This window comes from Tenebrio molitor, chromosome 1 (assembly GCF_963966145.1).
Source record: "Tenebrio molitor chromosome 1, icTenMoli1.1, whole genome shotgun sequence".
Taxonomy (NCBI): domain Eukaryota; kingdom Metazoa; phylum Arthropoda; class Insecta; order Coleoptera; family Tenebrionidae; genus Tenebrio; species Tenebrio molitor.
The window spans coordinates 46916614-46933961 of NC_091046.1; the positions used below are offsets into that span (position 1 = coordinate 46916614).

Consider the following 17348-nt stretch of genomic DNA (forward strand, 5'->3'; position numbering starts at 1 on the left):
CGAAAATTTTTTGTCGCCGATTCGAACCAAATTGCTGTCAATTATTGTATAGGACGAGTTGAATTCAGGTATTGTAAAAGTTCCGGCCATTGAACCCATTTTTTGCTGTGGGAGCCAAAAATATGGATTTTTTGGTTTTTTGCGAATTTCTCTAAAACGGAAAAATCCAGGTAAATTTTTTTCGGCTCAGAAGAAGCGCCTTGACAAGAGCAATCCAACGGTGCAAAATTCATTGCCATATGTGGCTTAATAAGGGAGCTATGGGCGTTTAAATTATTTTCCGTAGTGAAAATTAGATAGAAGGGGGGGGTACGTGGTTTTTTTCCGAAAATTTTTTGTCGCCGATTCGAACCAAATTGCTGTCAGTTATTGTATAGGACGAGTTGAATTCAGGTATAGTAAAAGTTCCGGCCATTGAACCCATTTTTTGCTGTGGGAGCCAAAAATATGGATTTTTTGGTTTTTTGCGAATTTCTCTAAAACGGAAAAATCCAGGTAAATTTTTTTCGGCTCAGAAGAAACGCCTTGACAAGAGCAATCCAACGGTGCAAAATTCATTGCCATATGTGGCTTAATAAGGGAGCTATGGGCGTTTAAATGATTTTCCGAAGTGAAAATTAGATAGAAGGGGGGGGTACGTGGTTTTTTTCCGAAAATTTTTTGTCGCCGATTCGAACCAAATTGCTGTCAATTATTGTATAGGACGAGTTGAATTCAGGTATTGTAAAAGTTCCGGCCATTGAACCCATTTTTTGCTGTGGGAGCCAAAAATATGGATTTTTTGGTTTTTTGCGAATTTCTCTAAAACGGAAAAATCCAGGTAAATTTTTTTCGGCTCAGAAGAAGCGCCTTGACAAGAGCAATCCAACGGTGCAAAATTCATTGCCATATGTGGCTTAATAAGGGAGCTATGGGCGTTTAAATTATTTTCCGTAGTGAAAATTAGATAGAAGGGGGGGGTACGTGGTTTTTTTCCGAAAATTTTTTGTCGCCGATTCGAACCAAATTGCTGTCAGTTATTGTATAGGACGAGTTGAATTCAGGTATAGTAAAAGTTCCGGCCATTGAACCCATTTTTTGCTGTGGGAGCCAAAAATATGGATTTTTTGGTTTTTTGCGAATTTCTCTAAAACGGAAAAATCCAGGTAAATTTTTTTCGGCTCAGAAGAAGCGCCTTGACAAGAGCAATCCAACGGTGCAAAATTCATTGCCATATGTGGCTTAATAAGGGAGCTATGGGCGTTTAAATGATTTTCCGAAGTGAAAATTAGATAGAAGGGGGGGGTACGTGGTTTTTTTCCGAAAATTTTTTGTCGCCGATTCGAACCAAATTGCTGTCAATTATTGTATAGGACGAGTTGAATTCAGGTATTGTAAAAGTTCCGGCCATTGAACCCATTTTTTGCTGTGGGAGCCAAAAATATGGATTTTTTGGTTTTTTGCGAATTTCTCTAAAACGGAAAAATCCAGGTAAATTTTTTTCGGCTCAGAAGAAGCGCCTTGACAAGAGCAATCCAACGGTGCAAAATTCATTGCCATATGTGGCTTAATAAGGGAGCTATGGGCGTTTAAATTATTTTCCGTAGTGAAAATTAGATAGAAGGGGGGGGGTACGTGGTTTTTTTCCGAAAATTTTTTGTCGCCGATTCGAACCAAATTGCTGTCAGTTATTGTATAGGACGAGTTGAATTCAGGTATAGTAAAAGTTCCGGCCATTGAACCCATTTTTTGCTGTGGGAGCCAAAAATATGGATTTTTTGGTTTTTTGCGAATTTCTCTAAAACGGAAAAATCCAGGTAAATTTTTTTCGGCTCAGAAGAAGCGCCTTGACAAGAGCAATCCAACGGTGCAAAATTCATTGCCATATGTGGCTTAATAAGGGAGCTATGGGCGTTTAAATGATTTTCCGAAGTGAAAATTAGATAGAAGGGGGGGTACGTGGTTTTTTTCCGAAAATTTTTTGTCGCCGATTCGAACCAAATTGCTGTCAGTTATTGTATACGATGAGTTGAATTCAGATATAGTAAAAGTTCCGGCCATTGAACCCATTTTTTGCTGTGGGAGCCAAAAATATGGATTTTTTGGTTTTTTGCGAATTTCTCTAAAACGGAAAAATCCAGGTAAATTTTTTTCGGCTCAGAAGAAGCGCCTTGACAAGAGCAATCCAACGGTGCAAAATTCATTGCCATATGTGGCTTAATAAGGGAGCTATGGGCGTTTAAATTATTTTCCGAAGTGAAAATTAGATAGAAGGGGGGGGTACGTGGTTTTTTTCCGAAAATTTTTTGTCGCCGATTCGAACCAAATTGCTGTCAATTATTGTATAGGACGAGTTGAATTCAGGTATTGTAAAAGTTCCGGCCATTGAACCCATTTTTTGCTGTGGGAGCCAAAAATATGGATTTTTTGGTTTTTTGCGAATTTCTCTAAAACGGAAAAATCCAGGTAAATTTTTTTCGGCTCAGAAGAAGCGCCTTGACAAGAGCAATCCAACGGTGCAAAATTCATTGCCATATGTGGCTTAATAAGGGAGCTATGGGCGTTTAAATGATTTTCCGAAGTGAAAATTAGATAGAAGGGGGGGGTACGTGGTTTTTTTCCGAAAATTTTTTGTCGCCGATTCGAACCAAATTGCTGTCAATTATTGTATAGGACGAGTTGAATTCAGGTATTGTAAAAGTTCCGGCCATTGAACCCATTTTTTGCTGTGGGAGCCAAAAATATGGATTTTTTGGTTTTTTGCGAATTTCTCTAAAACGGAAAAATCCAGGTAAATTTTTTTCGGCTCAGAAGAAGCGCCTTGACAAGAGCAATCCAACGGTGCAAAATTCATTGCCATATGTGGCTTAATAAGGGAGCTATGGGCGTTTAAATGATTTTCCGAAGTGAAAATTAGATAGAAGGGGGGGGTACGTGGTTTTTTTCCGAAAATTTTTTGTCGCCGATTCGAACCAAATTGCTGTCAATTATTGTATAGGACGAGTTGAATTCAGGTATTGTAAAAGTTCCGGCCATTGAACCCATTTTTTGCTGTGGGAGCCAAAAATATGGATTTTTTGGTTTTTTGCGAATTTCTCTAAAACGGAAAAATCCAGGTAAATTTTTTTCGGCTCAGAAGAAGCGCCTTGACAAGAGCAATCCAACGGTGCAAAATTCATTGCCATATGTGGCTTAATAAGGGAGCTATGGGCGTTTAAATTATTTTCCGTAGTGAAAATTAGATAGAAGGGGGGGGTACGTGGTTTTTTTCCGAAAATTTTTTGTCGCCGATTCGAACCAAATTGCTGTCAGTTATTGTATAGGACGAGTTGAATTCAGGTATAGTAAAAGTTCCGGCCATTGAACCCATTTTTTGCTGTGGGAGCCAAAAATATGGATTTTTTGGTTTTTTGCGAATTTCTCTAAAACGGAAAAATCCAGGTAAATTTTTTTCGGCTCAGAAGAAGCGCCTTGACAAGAGCAATCCAACGGTGCAAAATTCATTGCCATATGTGGCTTAATAAGGGAGCTATGGGCGTTTAAATGATTTTCCGAAGTGAAAATTAGATAGAAGGGGGGGGTACGTGGTTTTTTTCCGAAAATTTTTTGTCGCCGATTCGAACCAAATTGCTGTCAATTATTGTATAGGACGAGTTGAATTCAGGTATTGTAAAAGTTCCGGCCATTGAACCCATTTTTTGCTGTGGGAGCCAAAAATATGGATTTTTTGGTTTTTTGCGAATTTCTCTAAAACGGAAAAATCCAGGTAAATTTTTTTCGGCTCAGAAGAAGCGCCTTGACAAGAGCAATCCAACGGTGCAAAATTCATTGCCATATGTGGCTTAATAAGGGAGCTATGGGCGTTTAAATTATTTTCCGTAGTGAAAATTAGATAGAAGGGGGGGGTACGTGGTTTTTTTCCGAAAATTTTTTGTCGCCGATTCGAACCAAATTGCTGTCAGTTATTGTATAGGACGAGTTGAATTCAGGTATAGTAAAAGTTCCGGCCATTGAACCCATTTTTTGCTGTGGGAGCCAAAAATATGGATTTTTTGGTTTTTTGCGAATTTCTCTAAAACGGAAAAATCCAGGTAAATTTTTTTCGGCTCAGAAGAAGCGCCTTGACAAGAGCAATCCAACGGTGCAAAATTCATTGCCATATGTGGCTTAATAAGGGAGCTATGGGCGTTTAAATGATTTTCCGAAGTGAAAATTAGATAGAAGGGGGGGGTACGTGGTTTTTTTCCGAAAATTTTTTGTCGCCGATTCGAACCAAATTGCTGTCAATTATTGTATAGGACGAGTTGAATTCAGGTATTGTAAAAGTTCCGGCCATTGAACCCATTTTTTGCTGTGGGAGCCAAAAATATGGATTTTTTGGTTTTTTGCGAATTTCTCTAAAACGGAAAAATCCAGGTAAATTTTTTTCGGCTCAGAAGAAGCGCCTTGACAAGAGCAATCCAACGGTGCAAAATTCATTGCCATATGTGGCTTAATAAGGGAGCTATGGGCGTTTAAATTATTTTCCGTAGTGAAAATTAGATAGAAGGGGGGGGTACGTGGTTTTTTTCCGAAAATTTTTTGTCGCCGATTCGAACCAAATTGCTGTCAGTTATTGTATAGGACGAGTTGAATTCAGGTATAGTAAAAGTTCCGGCCATTGAACCCATTTTTTGCTGTGGGAGCCAAAAATATGGATTTTTTGGTTTTTTGCGAATTTCTCTAAAACGGAAAAATCCAGGTAAATTTTTTTCGGCTCAGAAGAAGCGCCTTGACAAGAGCAATCCAACGGTGCAAAATTCATTGCCATATGTGGCTTAATAAGGGAGCTATGGGCGTTTAAATGATTTTCCGAAGTGAAAATTAGATAGAAGGGGGGGTACGTGGTTTTTTTCCGAAAATTTTTTGTCGCCGATTCGAACCAAATTGCTGTCAGTTATTGTATACGATGAGTTGAATTCAGATATAGTAAAAGTTCCGGCCATTGAACCCATTTTTTGCTGTGGGAGCCAAAAATATGGATTTTTTGGTTTTTTGCGAATTTCTCTAAAACGGAAAAATCCAGGTAAATTTTTTTCGGCTCAGAAGAAGCGCCTTGACAAGAGCAATCCAACGGTGCAAAATTCATTGCCATATGTGGCTTAATAAGGGAGCTATGGGCGTTTAAATGATTTTCCGAAGTGAAAATTAGATAGAAGGGGGGGGTACGTGGTTTTTTTCCGAAAATTTTTTGTCGCCGATTCGAACCAAATTGCTGTCAGTTATTGTATACGATGAGTTGAATTCAGATATAGTAAAAGTTCCGGCCATTGAACCCATTTTTTGCTGTGGGAGCCAAAAATATGGATTTTTTGGTTTTTTGCGAATTTCTCTAAAACGGAAAAATCCAGGTAAATTTTTTTCGGCTCAGAAGAAGCGCCTTGACAAGAGCAATCCAACGGTGCAAAATTCATTGCCATATGTGGCTTAATAAGGGAGCTATGGGCGTTTAAATGATTTTCCGAAGTGAAAATTAGATAGAAGGGGGGGGTACGTGGTTTTTTTCCGAAAATTTTTTGTCGCCGATTCGAACCAAATTGCTGTCAATTATTGTATAGGACGAGTTGAATTCAGGTATTGTAAAAGTTCCGGCCATTGAACCCATTTTTTGCTGTGGGAGCCAAAAATATGGATTTTTTGGTTTTTTGCGAATTTCTCTAAAACGGAAAAATCCAGGTAAATTTTTTTCGGCTCAGAAGAAGCGCCTTGACAAGAGCAATCCAACGGTGCAAAATTCATTGCCATATGTGGCTTAATAAGGGAGCTATGGGCGTTTAAATTATTTTCCGTAGTGAAAATTAGATAGAAGGGGGGGGTACGTGGTTTTTTTCCGAAAATTTTTTGTCGCCGATTCGAACCAAATTGCTGTCAGTTATTGTATAGGACGAGTTGAATTCAGGTATAGTAAAAGTTCCGGCCATTGAACCCATTTTTTGCTGTGGGAGCCAAAAATATGGATTTTTTGGTTTTTTGCGAATTTCTCTAAAACGGAAAAATCCAGGTAAATTTTTTTCGGCTCAGAAGAAGCGCCTTGACAAGAGCAATCCAACGGTGCAAAATTCATTGCCATATGTGGCTTAATAAGGGAGCTATGGGCGTTTAAATGATTTTCCGAAGTGAAAATTAGATAGAAGGGGGGGGTACGTGGTTTTTTTCCGAAAATTTTTTGTCGCCGATTCGAACCAAATTGCTGTCAATTATTGTATAGGACGAGTTGAATTCAGATATAGTAAAAGTTCCGGCCATTGAACCCATTTTTTGCTGTGGGAGCCAAAAATATGGATTTTTTGGTTTTTTGCGAATTTCTCTAAAACGGAAAAATCCAGGTAAATTTTTTTCGGCTCAGAAGAAGCGCCTTGACAAGAGCAATCCAACGGTGCAAAATTCATTGCCATATGTGGCTTAATAAGGGAGCTATGGGCGTTTAAATGATTTTCCGAAGTGAAAATTAGATAGAAGGGGGGGGTACGTGGTTTTTTTCCGAAAATTTTTTGTCGCCGATTCGAACCAAATTGCTGTCAGTTATTGTATACGATGAGTTGAATTCAGATATAGTAAAAGTTCCGGCCATTGAACCCATTTTTTGCTGTGGGAGCCAAAAATATGGATTTTTTGGTTTTTTGCGAATTTCTCTAAAACGGAAAAATCCAGGTAAATTTTTTTCGGCTCAGAAGAAGCGCCTTGACAAGAGCAATCCAACGGTGCAAAATTCATTGCCATATGTGGCTTAATAAGGGAGCTATGGGCGTTTAAATGATTTTCCGAAGTGAAAATTAGATAGAAGGGGGGGGTACGTGGTTTTTTTCCGAAAATTTTTTGTCGCCGATTCGAACCAAATTGCTGTCAATTATTGTATAGGACGAGTTGAATTCAGGTATTGTAAAAGTTCCGGCCATTGAACCCATTTTTTGCTGTGGGAGCCAAAAATATGGATTTTTTGGTTTTTTGCGAATTTCTCTAAAACGGAAAAATCCAGGTAAATTTTTTTCGGCTCAGAAGAAGCGCCTTGACAAGAGCAATCCAACGGTGCAAAATTCATTGCCATATGTGGCTTAATAAGGGAGCTATGGGCGTTTAAATTATTTTCCGTAGTGAAAATTAGATAGAAGGGGGGGGTACGTGGTTTTTTTCCGAAAATTTTTTGTCGCCGATTCGAACCAAATTGCTGTCAGTTATTGTATAGGACGAGTTGAATTCAGGTATAGTAAAAGTTCCGGCCATTGAACCCATTTTTTGCTGTGGGAGCCAAAAATATGGATTTTTTGGTTTTTTGCGAATTTCTCTAAAACGGAAAAATCCAGGTAAATTTTTTTCGGCTCAGAAGAAGCGCCTTGACAAGAGCAATCCAACGGTGCAAAATTCATTGCCATATGTGGCTTAATAAGGGAGCTATGGGCGTTTAAATGATTTTCCGAAGTGAAAATTAGATAGAAGGGGGGGGTACGTGGTTTTTTTCCGAAAATTTTTTGTCGCCGATTCGAACCAAATTGCTGTCAATTATTGTATAGGACGAGTTGAATTCAGATATAGTAAAAGTTCCGGCCATTGAACCCATTTTTTGCTGTGGGAGCCAAAAATATGGATTTTTTGGTTTTTTGCGAATTTCTCTAAAACGGAAAAATCCAGGTAAATTTTTTTCGGCTCAGAAGAAGCGCCTTGACAAGAGCAATCCAACGGTGCAAAATTCATTGCCATATGTGGCTTAATAAGGGAGCTATGGGCGTTTAAATGATTTTCCGAAGTGAAAATTAGATAGAAGGGGGGGTACGTGGTTTTTTTCCGAAAATTTTTTGTCGCCGATTCGAACCAAATTGCTGTCAGTTATTGTATAGGACGAGTTGAATTCAGGTATAGTAAAAGTTCCGGCCATTGAACTCATTTTTTGCTGTGGGAGCCAAAAATATGGATTTTTTGTTTTTTTGCGAATTTCTCTAAAACAGAAAAATCCAGGTAAATTTTTTTCGGCTCAGAAGAAGCGCTTTGACAAGAGCAATCCAACGGTGCAAAATTCATTGCCATATGTGGCTTAATAAGGGAGCTATGGGCGTTTAAATGATTTTCCGAAGTGAAAATTAGATAGAGGGGGGGGGGGGTACATGGTTTTCTTCGAAAAAATTTTTGTCGCCGATTCGAACGAAATTGCGGTGAGTTATTGTATAGGATGAGTTGAAGTCAGGCATGGAGAAAGTTCCGGCGATAGACCCCATTTGTTGGTGTGGGTGCCAAAAATATGCAAAAATATGAGTTTTTTGGTTTTATTGTGAATTTCTCTTAAACGAAAAAAGCGAGCTAAAATTTTTTCGATTCAAAAGAAGCGCATTGAAAGGAGAATCCAGCGGTGTATAATTCATTGTCATATTATGTTTAATAAGGGAGCTACGGCCGTTTAAATGTTTTTTCTGGGTGCAAATTCGATGGACGGTTCATGGTTTTTTCGAAAAAAAATTTGTCGCGGATTCGAACGAAATTGTGAAACGAGCGTTTTAAAGGCCCACGAGTACCAAAAAAGGCCCAATTTACGCACGAACGAGTTGAATACAACGTTTTTTTGTTCGACGAGCCCCTTAAAGGCTCCAAATCGCTTAAAATCTTTAAAAGTAGCTTAACGTTTCGTTTTGACAAGTTGTAACATTTATCAAAATCCATTCACACAGGTGAGAATTCTCAAATTCTGATAGTGTCGAACAAAAAAAGTATTTGATGGCTACTGTCAAGCAGACAATTAATAGTCAAATACCAAATTTACATTAGGAAAAATGTCATTTCCCGTTTTTTTTTTTTTAATCATCTGATGTACTCTCGTGTCAAAAATGGATTACTTCCTAGAATTCGAACTTTTAGGGAAATAACTTTTTTCATGTTGTGTCTAACTAGAATTTTCAAAAGTTATTTTGAATGCCTAAGGTTGGTTACTTTGAATTGAGAGATTAAATCCAAATAAATATGCCGCCAGTAACCAAAATTGATTGTGAAACGAAAAATCATCTATCACTTAGTGAGAAATTAGTCATTTGCAACTGTTAGAATTAATTTGCTGTCTTACATTTTTGGGATATCTTTTGTTTGTCACCAGAAACCACATAGCCTCCTACCTAACCAAATTTATGGCAACCTAGTAACGAATATCCCTAAATCCTAGGAAGTAATCCATTTTTGACACGAGAATATGTTCACTAAATCACTTTGAAAGTTTTCTTAGGACTCTTTTGTCGTATTCAGATCACTTCATCAACTTCGACGTGCAGGAGTGCTACACCAATAAATTATTTTGTAATAAAATCTGGCAAGCTACAAGATTCACCAACAGCGCGATGGATAAAATGGCGCCAGACAGTTTGAAACCCACTAAATTTGACGAGTTAGCAGTAATGGATCGATGGATTTTAAGTAGACTGAGTCATTTGGTACAGGTCTCCAAGGAAAGCCTACAGATGTACGATTTTCACGTGACTACAGCCTCCATTAAGGATTTTCTTTATTTCAACTTTTGTGACGTATATTTGGTGAGTGCAAGAAGAAAGAATATTTTTGGAAAATTGTCAGTATGTTATGAATGGATTTTTCTTGCATTAAGGAGACAACCAAGAGGGCTTTTAAACTACCCAACACGGACAACGCTGCAGGACATTGTTGGACGTTAACAACATGTCTTGATACTGCTCTGAGGGTTTTGGCTCCTTTCATGCCTCGATTGGCCCAGCATTTACACAAGAAGCTGCAAGTATATCCGGAAGAGACGCGCGATTTGGGGTTCCCACAGGTGAGAAAATTATATTATTTGCTTAATTTCACTTTGTAAAAATTGAAATCGTTATAGAATTTAAATTGGCGAGATGAGACGTTAGAAGAGCACGTGACGAATGTTTTGGAAGTAGTCGTGGCGATCAGGAGAATGAAGAAATTGTTTGGTATTGCGGCGAAACATCAAGCAGAAGGTAAGTTTTTTCAATCAAATTAAAACTGACAAGTGATTATTATAATTTGATAGTATACATTGTCGGTGACACATCATTCTACGAACCCTTCACGGCCACCATCGAAGACTTGACTTTAAGTCACAAAGTCATCTTAACCTCTCAAGTGGAACAGTCTGCAGTTAAAGATGCGATTTGCGACCGCGTCTCCACAAACACTCAAATTTTCATTGCAGTCCCTTCAGAATTACGAAATGCCTTTGAAGTGGATTTGTCTAAAGCGGAATCGAAAAAGACAAAATTAGTGAAGGAGCTAGAAAAAATGAACAAGATGATTTCGGGAGATAACTACAGAGTCAAAGCTAAGCCGGAGGCTCAACAAATGCACGCGAAAAAGGTGTGATGTTGATATGGGAAGCGATAATTTTATACTTTTTAATTTATTTTCAGATCACCATGCTGCAGGAGAAATTAGCGAGGATAACTTATATGCAAACTATGTCTAAAAAGTGATTGTTACCTACTGTTTTGTATTAATTTTGTACATGATAATAGGTATAGTTTCATTGCAAAACTTTATGTAAAATGAATAAATGAATGAATACATGTTTTGTTTCGGAATATTAAAATATTTCCTACAAGTCCTATGACACATCAATTACATAAGTATTATTGTTAATTGCTTAAAACACGGGAAAAAGTGTACGTCTACCACATAAGGACTTGTTTTTGAAGATTAAGTGATAATCCTTGGAATAACTACTTGAATTTGACTTTTACTGATAATTGAAGTAAACCTAGATTTATTGCAAAATGTCTCCTTGATGTTTGTACTTACTTACTTAAGTGTTAATACATCATTTTTAACACAACATAAAATCACGAATTTGTAGTTGCAAAATACCACTTCAACAAACTGAACAACTGTGATTAGTGATTACATCGTTCACAATTTCATCTGATAACAAATTCTAGATCTCTTCGATATTTGTTTACGTAAATTATAATTAGGTATCCAATTGAAACTGTTTTGTTTGTTACGTTGTGGTTCCTTTGATAGGATTAAACTTTCAGTTTTAGAGTTTTTTTAATTCAAATTTTTCATCTAAATAACAGAGAAAAATGACCACAACTAATATTGTACAAATGTACTCGGTCACTAAAATCTTATAAAGAAAACAATAAAATTATTTTAAAAGGTAACAAAAAAATAGTAAAAGAAATTGAAAAATCAATAGTAAAAGTGAAATTGGTCAGTAATGGATCATCTAAAATCCCTGCACGCTATCATCGTTGCAATTTTTTTGTGTATTGTATTCACAGATAATAGAATATAGGTAACCAATTGAGACATCAATCATCAATCAAGTGTTAGACCTGCTGAAATTCTGTCAACTGTCAACGATACAAGTATTCCAGTGGTATCGAAATTTAGGCAAGGCTGAAAAAGTGCCTACGAACTTTGGAGAGAATTTCGATTTTTTTTAAATGATTTGGAAATACCGGATGACTTTTAATGATTGAAAAAATTTTGTGGGTTGGCACTCCCGAATAATTGGTACGCCTAGTCTTTGTCATTTGTTAAAGAGTTGTCTGTTGATCGCTTTCTACGTTAAGATTCTTAGAAATAAATAATGACAATTTAATGTATTTTGACGTTTGAACTGTCATATTTGAGTTTGTTACTGAAGTTAATTTCAATCATTAAAAGTCACCCGGTATAAGAAGAAATAACACTTATAAGGCAAGCACAATACAGTGTGTCTCACTAAAAACCGTCTGATAGGTATTTCGTTACCTTTAGTTTAGGAGTAGAAATTTGAATCTTTGCGAGTTTTAATTTTCGGTTTTGAATAAAGTGCCATAGAAACTAAAGAACTTGTCAAAAACAAATGAAAAGAAAAATTATCCTTTATTCAACAAATTATACTGGAACAATGTGTGGAGTACTTTGTTGGTCCGGAATGAATGAGACGGTTCGATTGCGCGGATAGAGGTCGCCACAAATGCATGAACTATTGAAAATTACTGGAAATATCACAACGCCAATATCGCTTCAAAACGCGGTACAAGAGGTTAAAATTAGATTCTGAACTACTTCTTATAACAACCCCTAGCGATATCGTCAACACGGAGCAAGATATCTTAAACCGGCCTTTTTGAGAGATCATCTTAAGTGCGACACGCTGTATAGTGTTGACTGATGAAGTGATGACCATATCCTTTGGATAATCTTTTACTTGCACAAGTTTTTGCCTTATCAGTATCTACTGTCTGAAAGTGGTAATTGTTTAGATAAAACGTCAACATTTAAAAATTTTTGATCTTGACAACATGAATTATTGCGAAAACGTTAACAATAATCTGATGTTTATCTTGAAATGAAAATTTGTATTACAACAAAGTTTTATTATAAGTGTAATAATAAAACTATAATAGTTATTTATTATACGAGTTTTATAAGACACTATTTTGTCGCACGCGTTTTTTAGAGCACGAAGAGCGCAGAAATGCAGTGATCACGTAGCAACAACTCACTATGAGTCACTGCCAACATTAAAAATTTAAGTAAATGTTCCTGAAACGCGTATCGAAAAGAGCTCCTTTTCGAAACCCGTTTGAGTGTTATACTGACTGTGTTATAGGTGCAAAATAGAAAAAAAAAAATGTAATATGTAGATCATTTTCAAAAATATAATTTAAAAAAATGAAAATAGTGACATATTAAATAAATGGGAATTATGTTGCTCTGGTAATATAAACAAAACAAAAAATATTGTAACGAAAGCATCCACTCACTCGCAATTGCTTTCGTTAAAACGTCTCAGAAATAAGTAGGTACTCTCGCGAGCAAAACATTCTGGTCGTCAATTTCATTTCAAAATTTGGTTAGATTGTCACAAATTTAAAAAAAAATCCTGTCTGATAGTAATGCCTACGTCAACAAAATGTCAAAAAATGAGCAAAAAATGACAATTAATGTCATACAACATGATAATAGGTTATGAACTTATGAATTATGATATTTACGACCGTTTTACAATGGAGCATTTTCCATAGTGTCAAAGCATGATTTCGACGACCAGTTTTTTTTTGCTCGCGACAGTACATTAATTTTAACTGGTAATAGAACTCGTTAATAGCAACATTATATTTGAAAATATTTTTTTCCTAAACCTTGAAGTTACCCAATTAAAATTATTGAAAGATTTGGCACACATTTCGTTACCCGCCTATGGGATTTGTTTCTCCGATGCCGATACGCGAAGAACAAAAAACAAATGCAAGAAAACTTTCACTTGTTTTTTGCCAACTTAAGCACAGCAGCTAACTGCTGTGGAGGAGAAAAAAGACAATCATATGGTAGATATTAACTGACACCAACAATTCTAATAATTTAATAATAAATATTTTAATCAGAGTAATCCTAATCACTAATCATTACAATTAAATTACAAGAAGTGTTCAAAGGGACCGCCGTTATAATAATGTTTATTTGCCCAACAGTTCTGGAAGAACCAATTACAGAGCAAAAGTGACAAAAAATGACGTTAGTAACAACCATAATATTACATGAAACTAAATTAATGCTAAATGATATTCATCCTAACTGTTATTTACAAAATATTGTCATTACGATGGCGCCGATGAAACGATTTTTCCACTCTTTCCAGCATTCCTCTGTTATTGAGAATTATTGTGGTAGCATTTCCTACCTGTTCTCTTAAAACGTCAATGGTATCAATTGGGATCAAATATACCATCAAGTCCTTCATGTACCCCCTACTCCCACAAGAAGAAGTCGCAATGAAATTCTCTGGGCTCGAGAAGCACTCCCGCACGCTTCACAATACAACACAACATACGTATTCACTATTCGAAAATAAACGCGCTGTTTTCACAAAATTTTAGCTCAAATCACAGAATCAACACGTAAACACCTGCCTTTTGGTGTTTTTTTGTCTCATAATTGGCACTGACCGGATTTTTTAACTTGAGACGACATTAAAATAGTAGTTTTTTGTTCGACACTGTCAGAATTTGAGAATTTTCTCCTGTGTGAACAAATTTTGATAAATGTCACAACTTGTCAAAACGAAACACTCGTTTCACTCGCGTTTTAAACTGGCCCACTCATGCCAAAAAGCCCAATTTACACACGAACGAGTTGCTAACAACGTTTTTTTGACATTTCGTTTTGACAAGTTGTGACATTTATCAAAATACGTTCACACAGGAGAAAATTCTCAAATTCTGACATTGTCGAACAAAAAACATTTTTGGTTATGCCGGTTCTGTTTATGCTATTATTACAAAAATAAACCTTTGGTGGTAAATTTCAAATTTGCCAAATTTCATTGTTACCAACAGATTCAGCTTTTATACGAAGAAATTAAAATGACCGCTTCTTATACGATCTATCAGTTTGAAATAACATTTTCATTTTTCTAATTGGATGCGCGTTAGATACTTCAGCATTATGTCTACATTAACGATAAATTATTATTAGTGTAATTCATTGCAATATTAAGAAACTATAGTCCATTCAAAATTTAAAAAACCATTAACGCAACGCTGTCTAGTGTAAAATTTGAGGTTGAGTTTTTATTAAGTGTCTTGTTTTTCTGGACATGTTTATGTAAAAATAATAAGAATTAATAAATAAATGAAACGTGCTGAGCAATAATAAAACTATTTGAACGAAATTCAAAGCAACTGAATTTTATTTTGAATCAAATAAATTTATAGTTACCAACATAGTATGAAAAAATAACTACCTAGGGTTTTTTAAATTTTACCAACCTAATGTGGTGGTTTTTTGATTTTTTAATGGACTTTATTTAATTAAATAGTAGTAAAAATGGGAAGGTGAGTGACAACCAACTGACAGGTATTAATAAATCACAACTAGCCTCACATAAGATAACTTTTTTTTTGCTAAACTTTAATAGCCTCCCACTTGAAAACGATTGAAGTCTTGATATAATTGTGTTAAGATTTTTGTATCAGATAATTGTAGAGCATCCACTTTTACAAGCTCACGGTGATTTTAGAACATTATGTATAAATACATGGAAATCAATGCGCATTGCACAATATGTAAAAAAAAATTCCCACAAGAGTTGACTTAGTTTCACAATTTTTACTGCGTAAAATATCTGTTTAAGGTACTAGTGTGTCATGATTTCACTCTGACATTATGCAAATATCTGCACCGAAATAACCAGATCATAAGAGTGCACCTATGGCTCATGCGGTCAAATATTCCGTTCGTAAAAGAAAGAAAAGTCAAGAACTTTTTTTTATTCGGCCATTTGCAACATTGTAACCGATATGTCTTGTTGGTTTATTTGACAGCTATCTGACGTAACAACAGCGTCACAATTGTAGGTTATGAGAGTAAAAATCAACGGTAAAAATAAATTAAACTTGAAATACAGAACAATTATCTAAAAATTAACTAAAGGAAATGCTTCCCTCTCGAACAGATTCGCCAGCATGTTTAATTTAATTTGAAATGTCAAAAATTACTTGTCAATGATACGGCTGTCAGTGTCAAGCCGTCAACAATAGGAAGTTAGAAGTTACTCCAGTTGTACCATTTAAAAATAAAATTCAATATTATACCAACTCAAACAGCCTTTCATAATCACCTTGTATTTTGGAAGTTTGCATAACTTTCACAATAGCAACTCCCGTAAAAGGAGTTGCCTACGTAATTCGTATGAACGTACCGACATGTTCTTCAAAAAATTAAAACCTTATAATAATCATTGACGTTACGTAAATGTTGCCTTCATATCAAAAAAATACACATAAGTGTATAAAGGACGTGTCAGAAATAGCAATGTCAGAGGATTAAACAATGGGGAAAATAAAAAAAAATTAACAATAAAAAAAAACCGATAAGACAAGTTTTGAGTATATAAATTGAAAACGTAAACGGCAATTGAAACAAACAAGCAATGGAAGGTATCATGACTTTTCCATAAAGACTTCTCCAGATTAATTTTCGTTTTTTAGGCCATCTGATCGTGTTCCTCCTTTTTGTGTCATCAGTTTTTGCTGTTGGTAAGTTTTTTTTAACTGGAAATATCCTTGTAAAATCTGACCCTCTCTGCAGACCCTCTCTGTACGGGGGTACCTCCTGGTGAAATTTACCTCTTCCCTTACCCCGGTGACTGCACCAGATATTACGAATGCGAAGAGGGCATCCAAACAGCTAAAACCTGTCCCACTGGAGAATGGTTCAACGAAGCGTTGCAGTCTTGCGACCATCCCGACAGTTCTGGGTGTGTCGGTAATCACACCCTCTTTACCCTTACTCACCTTTTACCAAACACTCGATTTCAGCTCTAGTATGTCCCCCTGGTATCGTCGATTACTACCCCTACCCCGAGGACTGTACCCGATACATCGAGTGCTACAAAGGCGTCCTCGAGACCCACGACTGCCCAGCTGGATTATGGTTCAGCGCCACCGAGAAAAGATGCGTACTCGAGGAGCTTTCTGGATGCGGGGATTATTATACCAGTGTCGAACCCACCTGGACCACACCGACAGAAGCTTGCACAGGCGTTCTTCCCGGATTCACACTCCTGAAGCCGTACCCCGGAGACTGTAATAAATTCATCGAGTGTTATGGAGCAATGGAAAGCATCATGAGCTGCCCGCCGCATCTTTACTTCAACTACGATAGACAGATGTGTGACTGGCCCAGTTTGTCGGGATGCGATGGTAAAAATCATCCTTGATTTTGTAATCTTGTCAGGGAGGAACCAATTTTTTTAGACACCACAGGAAGTCCGGATCCGTCGAGTACTACTCCCATTGTACCCCCCACGACTCCCGCGGGTATCGACGATCCTCGCTGTGCCAACGGAAACAACGATTATTGGCCGGATGTGGATTGCACCAAGTTTATAGAGTGTTACCAAGGCTGGGGATATCTGATGGACTGTCCCAGCGGGCTCTACTTCAATCCAGATGACAAGAACTGTGAAGATCCGAGCCAATCAGGCTGTGGTCTGTTGGGTTCTTGACGGAAAAATGTTTAGTAAAACGTTTGTTGCAGGATACACCCCGCCTACGCCTAATCCTTGGACCACCACCAAGGATCCAGACTGGACTCCGGATCCAGACTGCCCTTGGCCTTCGAACGACCGCTATCTATTCCCATACCCTGGCGATTGTACCAAATTTTTGGAATGCGTTGTAGGAGAGAAAACCGTAGCAAATTGCCCAGATGGGCTCTGGTTCAATCCCACATTGTTGGTGTGTGATTATCCTTATCATTCAGGATGTATTTACCAATAAATTGTAATATCCACTGATTTCCTGTCCAAGGATAACGTAATCAATATTAATATACATCTAAACACTTATAATTTGGTGGCATTTTTTCAAGAGATTAAA

General features: G+C 36.8%; 2 protein-coding genes across 2 annotated transcripts in view; both read left to right on the plus strand.

The window, feature by feature from the left end:
* Positions 1–10540, plus strand: part of ValRS-m (Valyl-tRNA synthetase, mitochondrial) — a 58744-nt gene extending 48204 nt beyond the window's left edge. Inside the window, exons 8-12 of the mRNA XM_069060091.1 lie at positions 9238–9521; positions 9593–9778; positions 9836–9953; positions 10007–10329; positions 10383–10540. Coding sequence (XP_068916192.1) covers positions 9238–9521; positions 9593–9778; positions 9836–9953; positions 10007–10329; positions 10383–10445 — 974 coding nt within the window. The 3' untranslated portion in view covers positions 10446–10540. The remainder of the gene's footprint in view (positions 1–9237; positions 9522–9592; positions 9779–9835; positions 9954–10006; positions 10330–10382) is intronic.
* Positions 10541–15898: 5358 nt separating this feature from the next.
* Positions 15899–17320, plus strand: LOC138134150 (chondroitin proteoglycan 2-like). Its single transcript, XM_069052286.1, has 6 exons — positions 15899–15905; positions 15957–16004; positions 16057–16233; positions 16287–16670; positions 16725–16958; positions 17008–17320. The coding sequence occupies exons 1-6, from the start codon at positions 15899–15901 to the stop codon at positions 17247–17249; spliced, it is 1092 nt and encodes a 363-aa protein (XP_068908387.1). The 3' UTR covers positions 17250–17320.
* Positions 17321–17348: the final 28 nt, after the last annotated feature.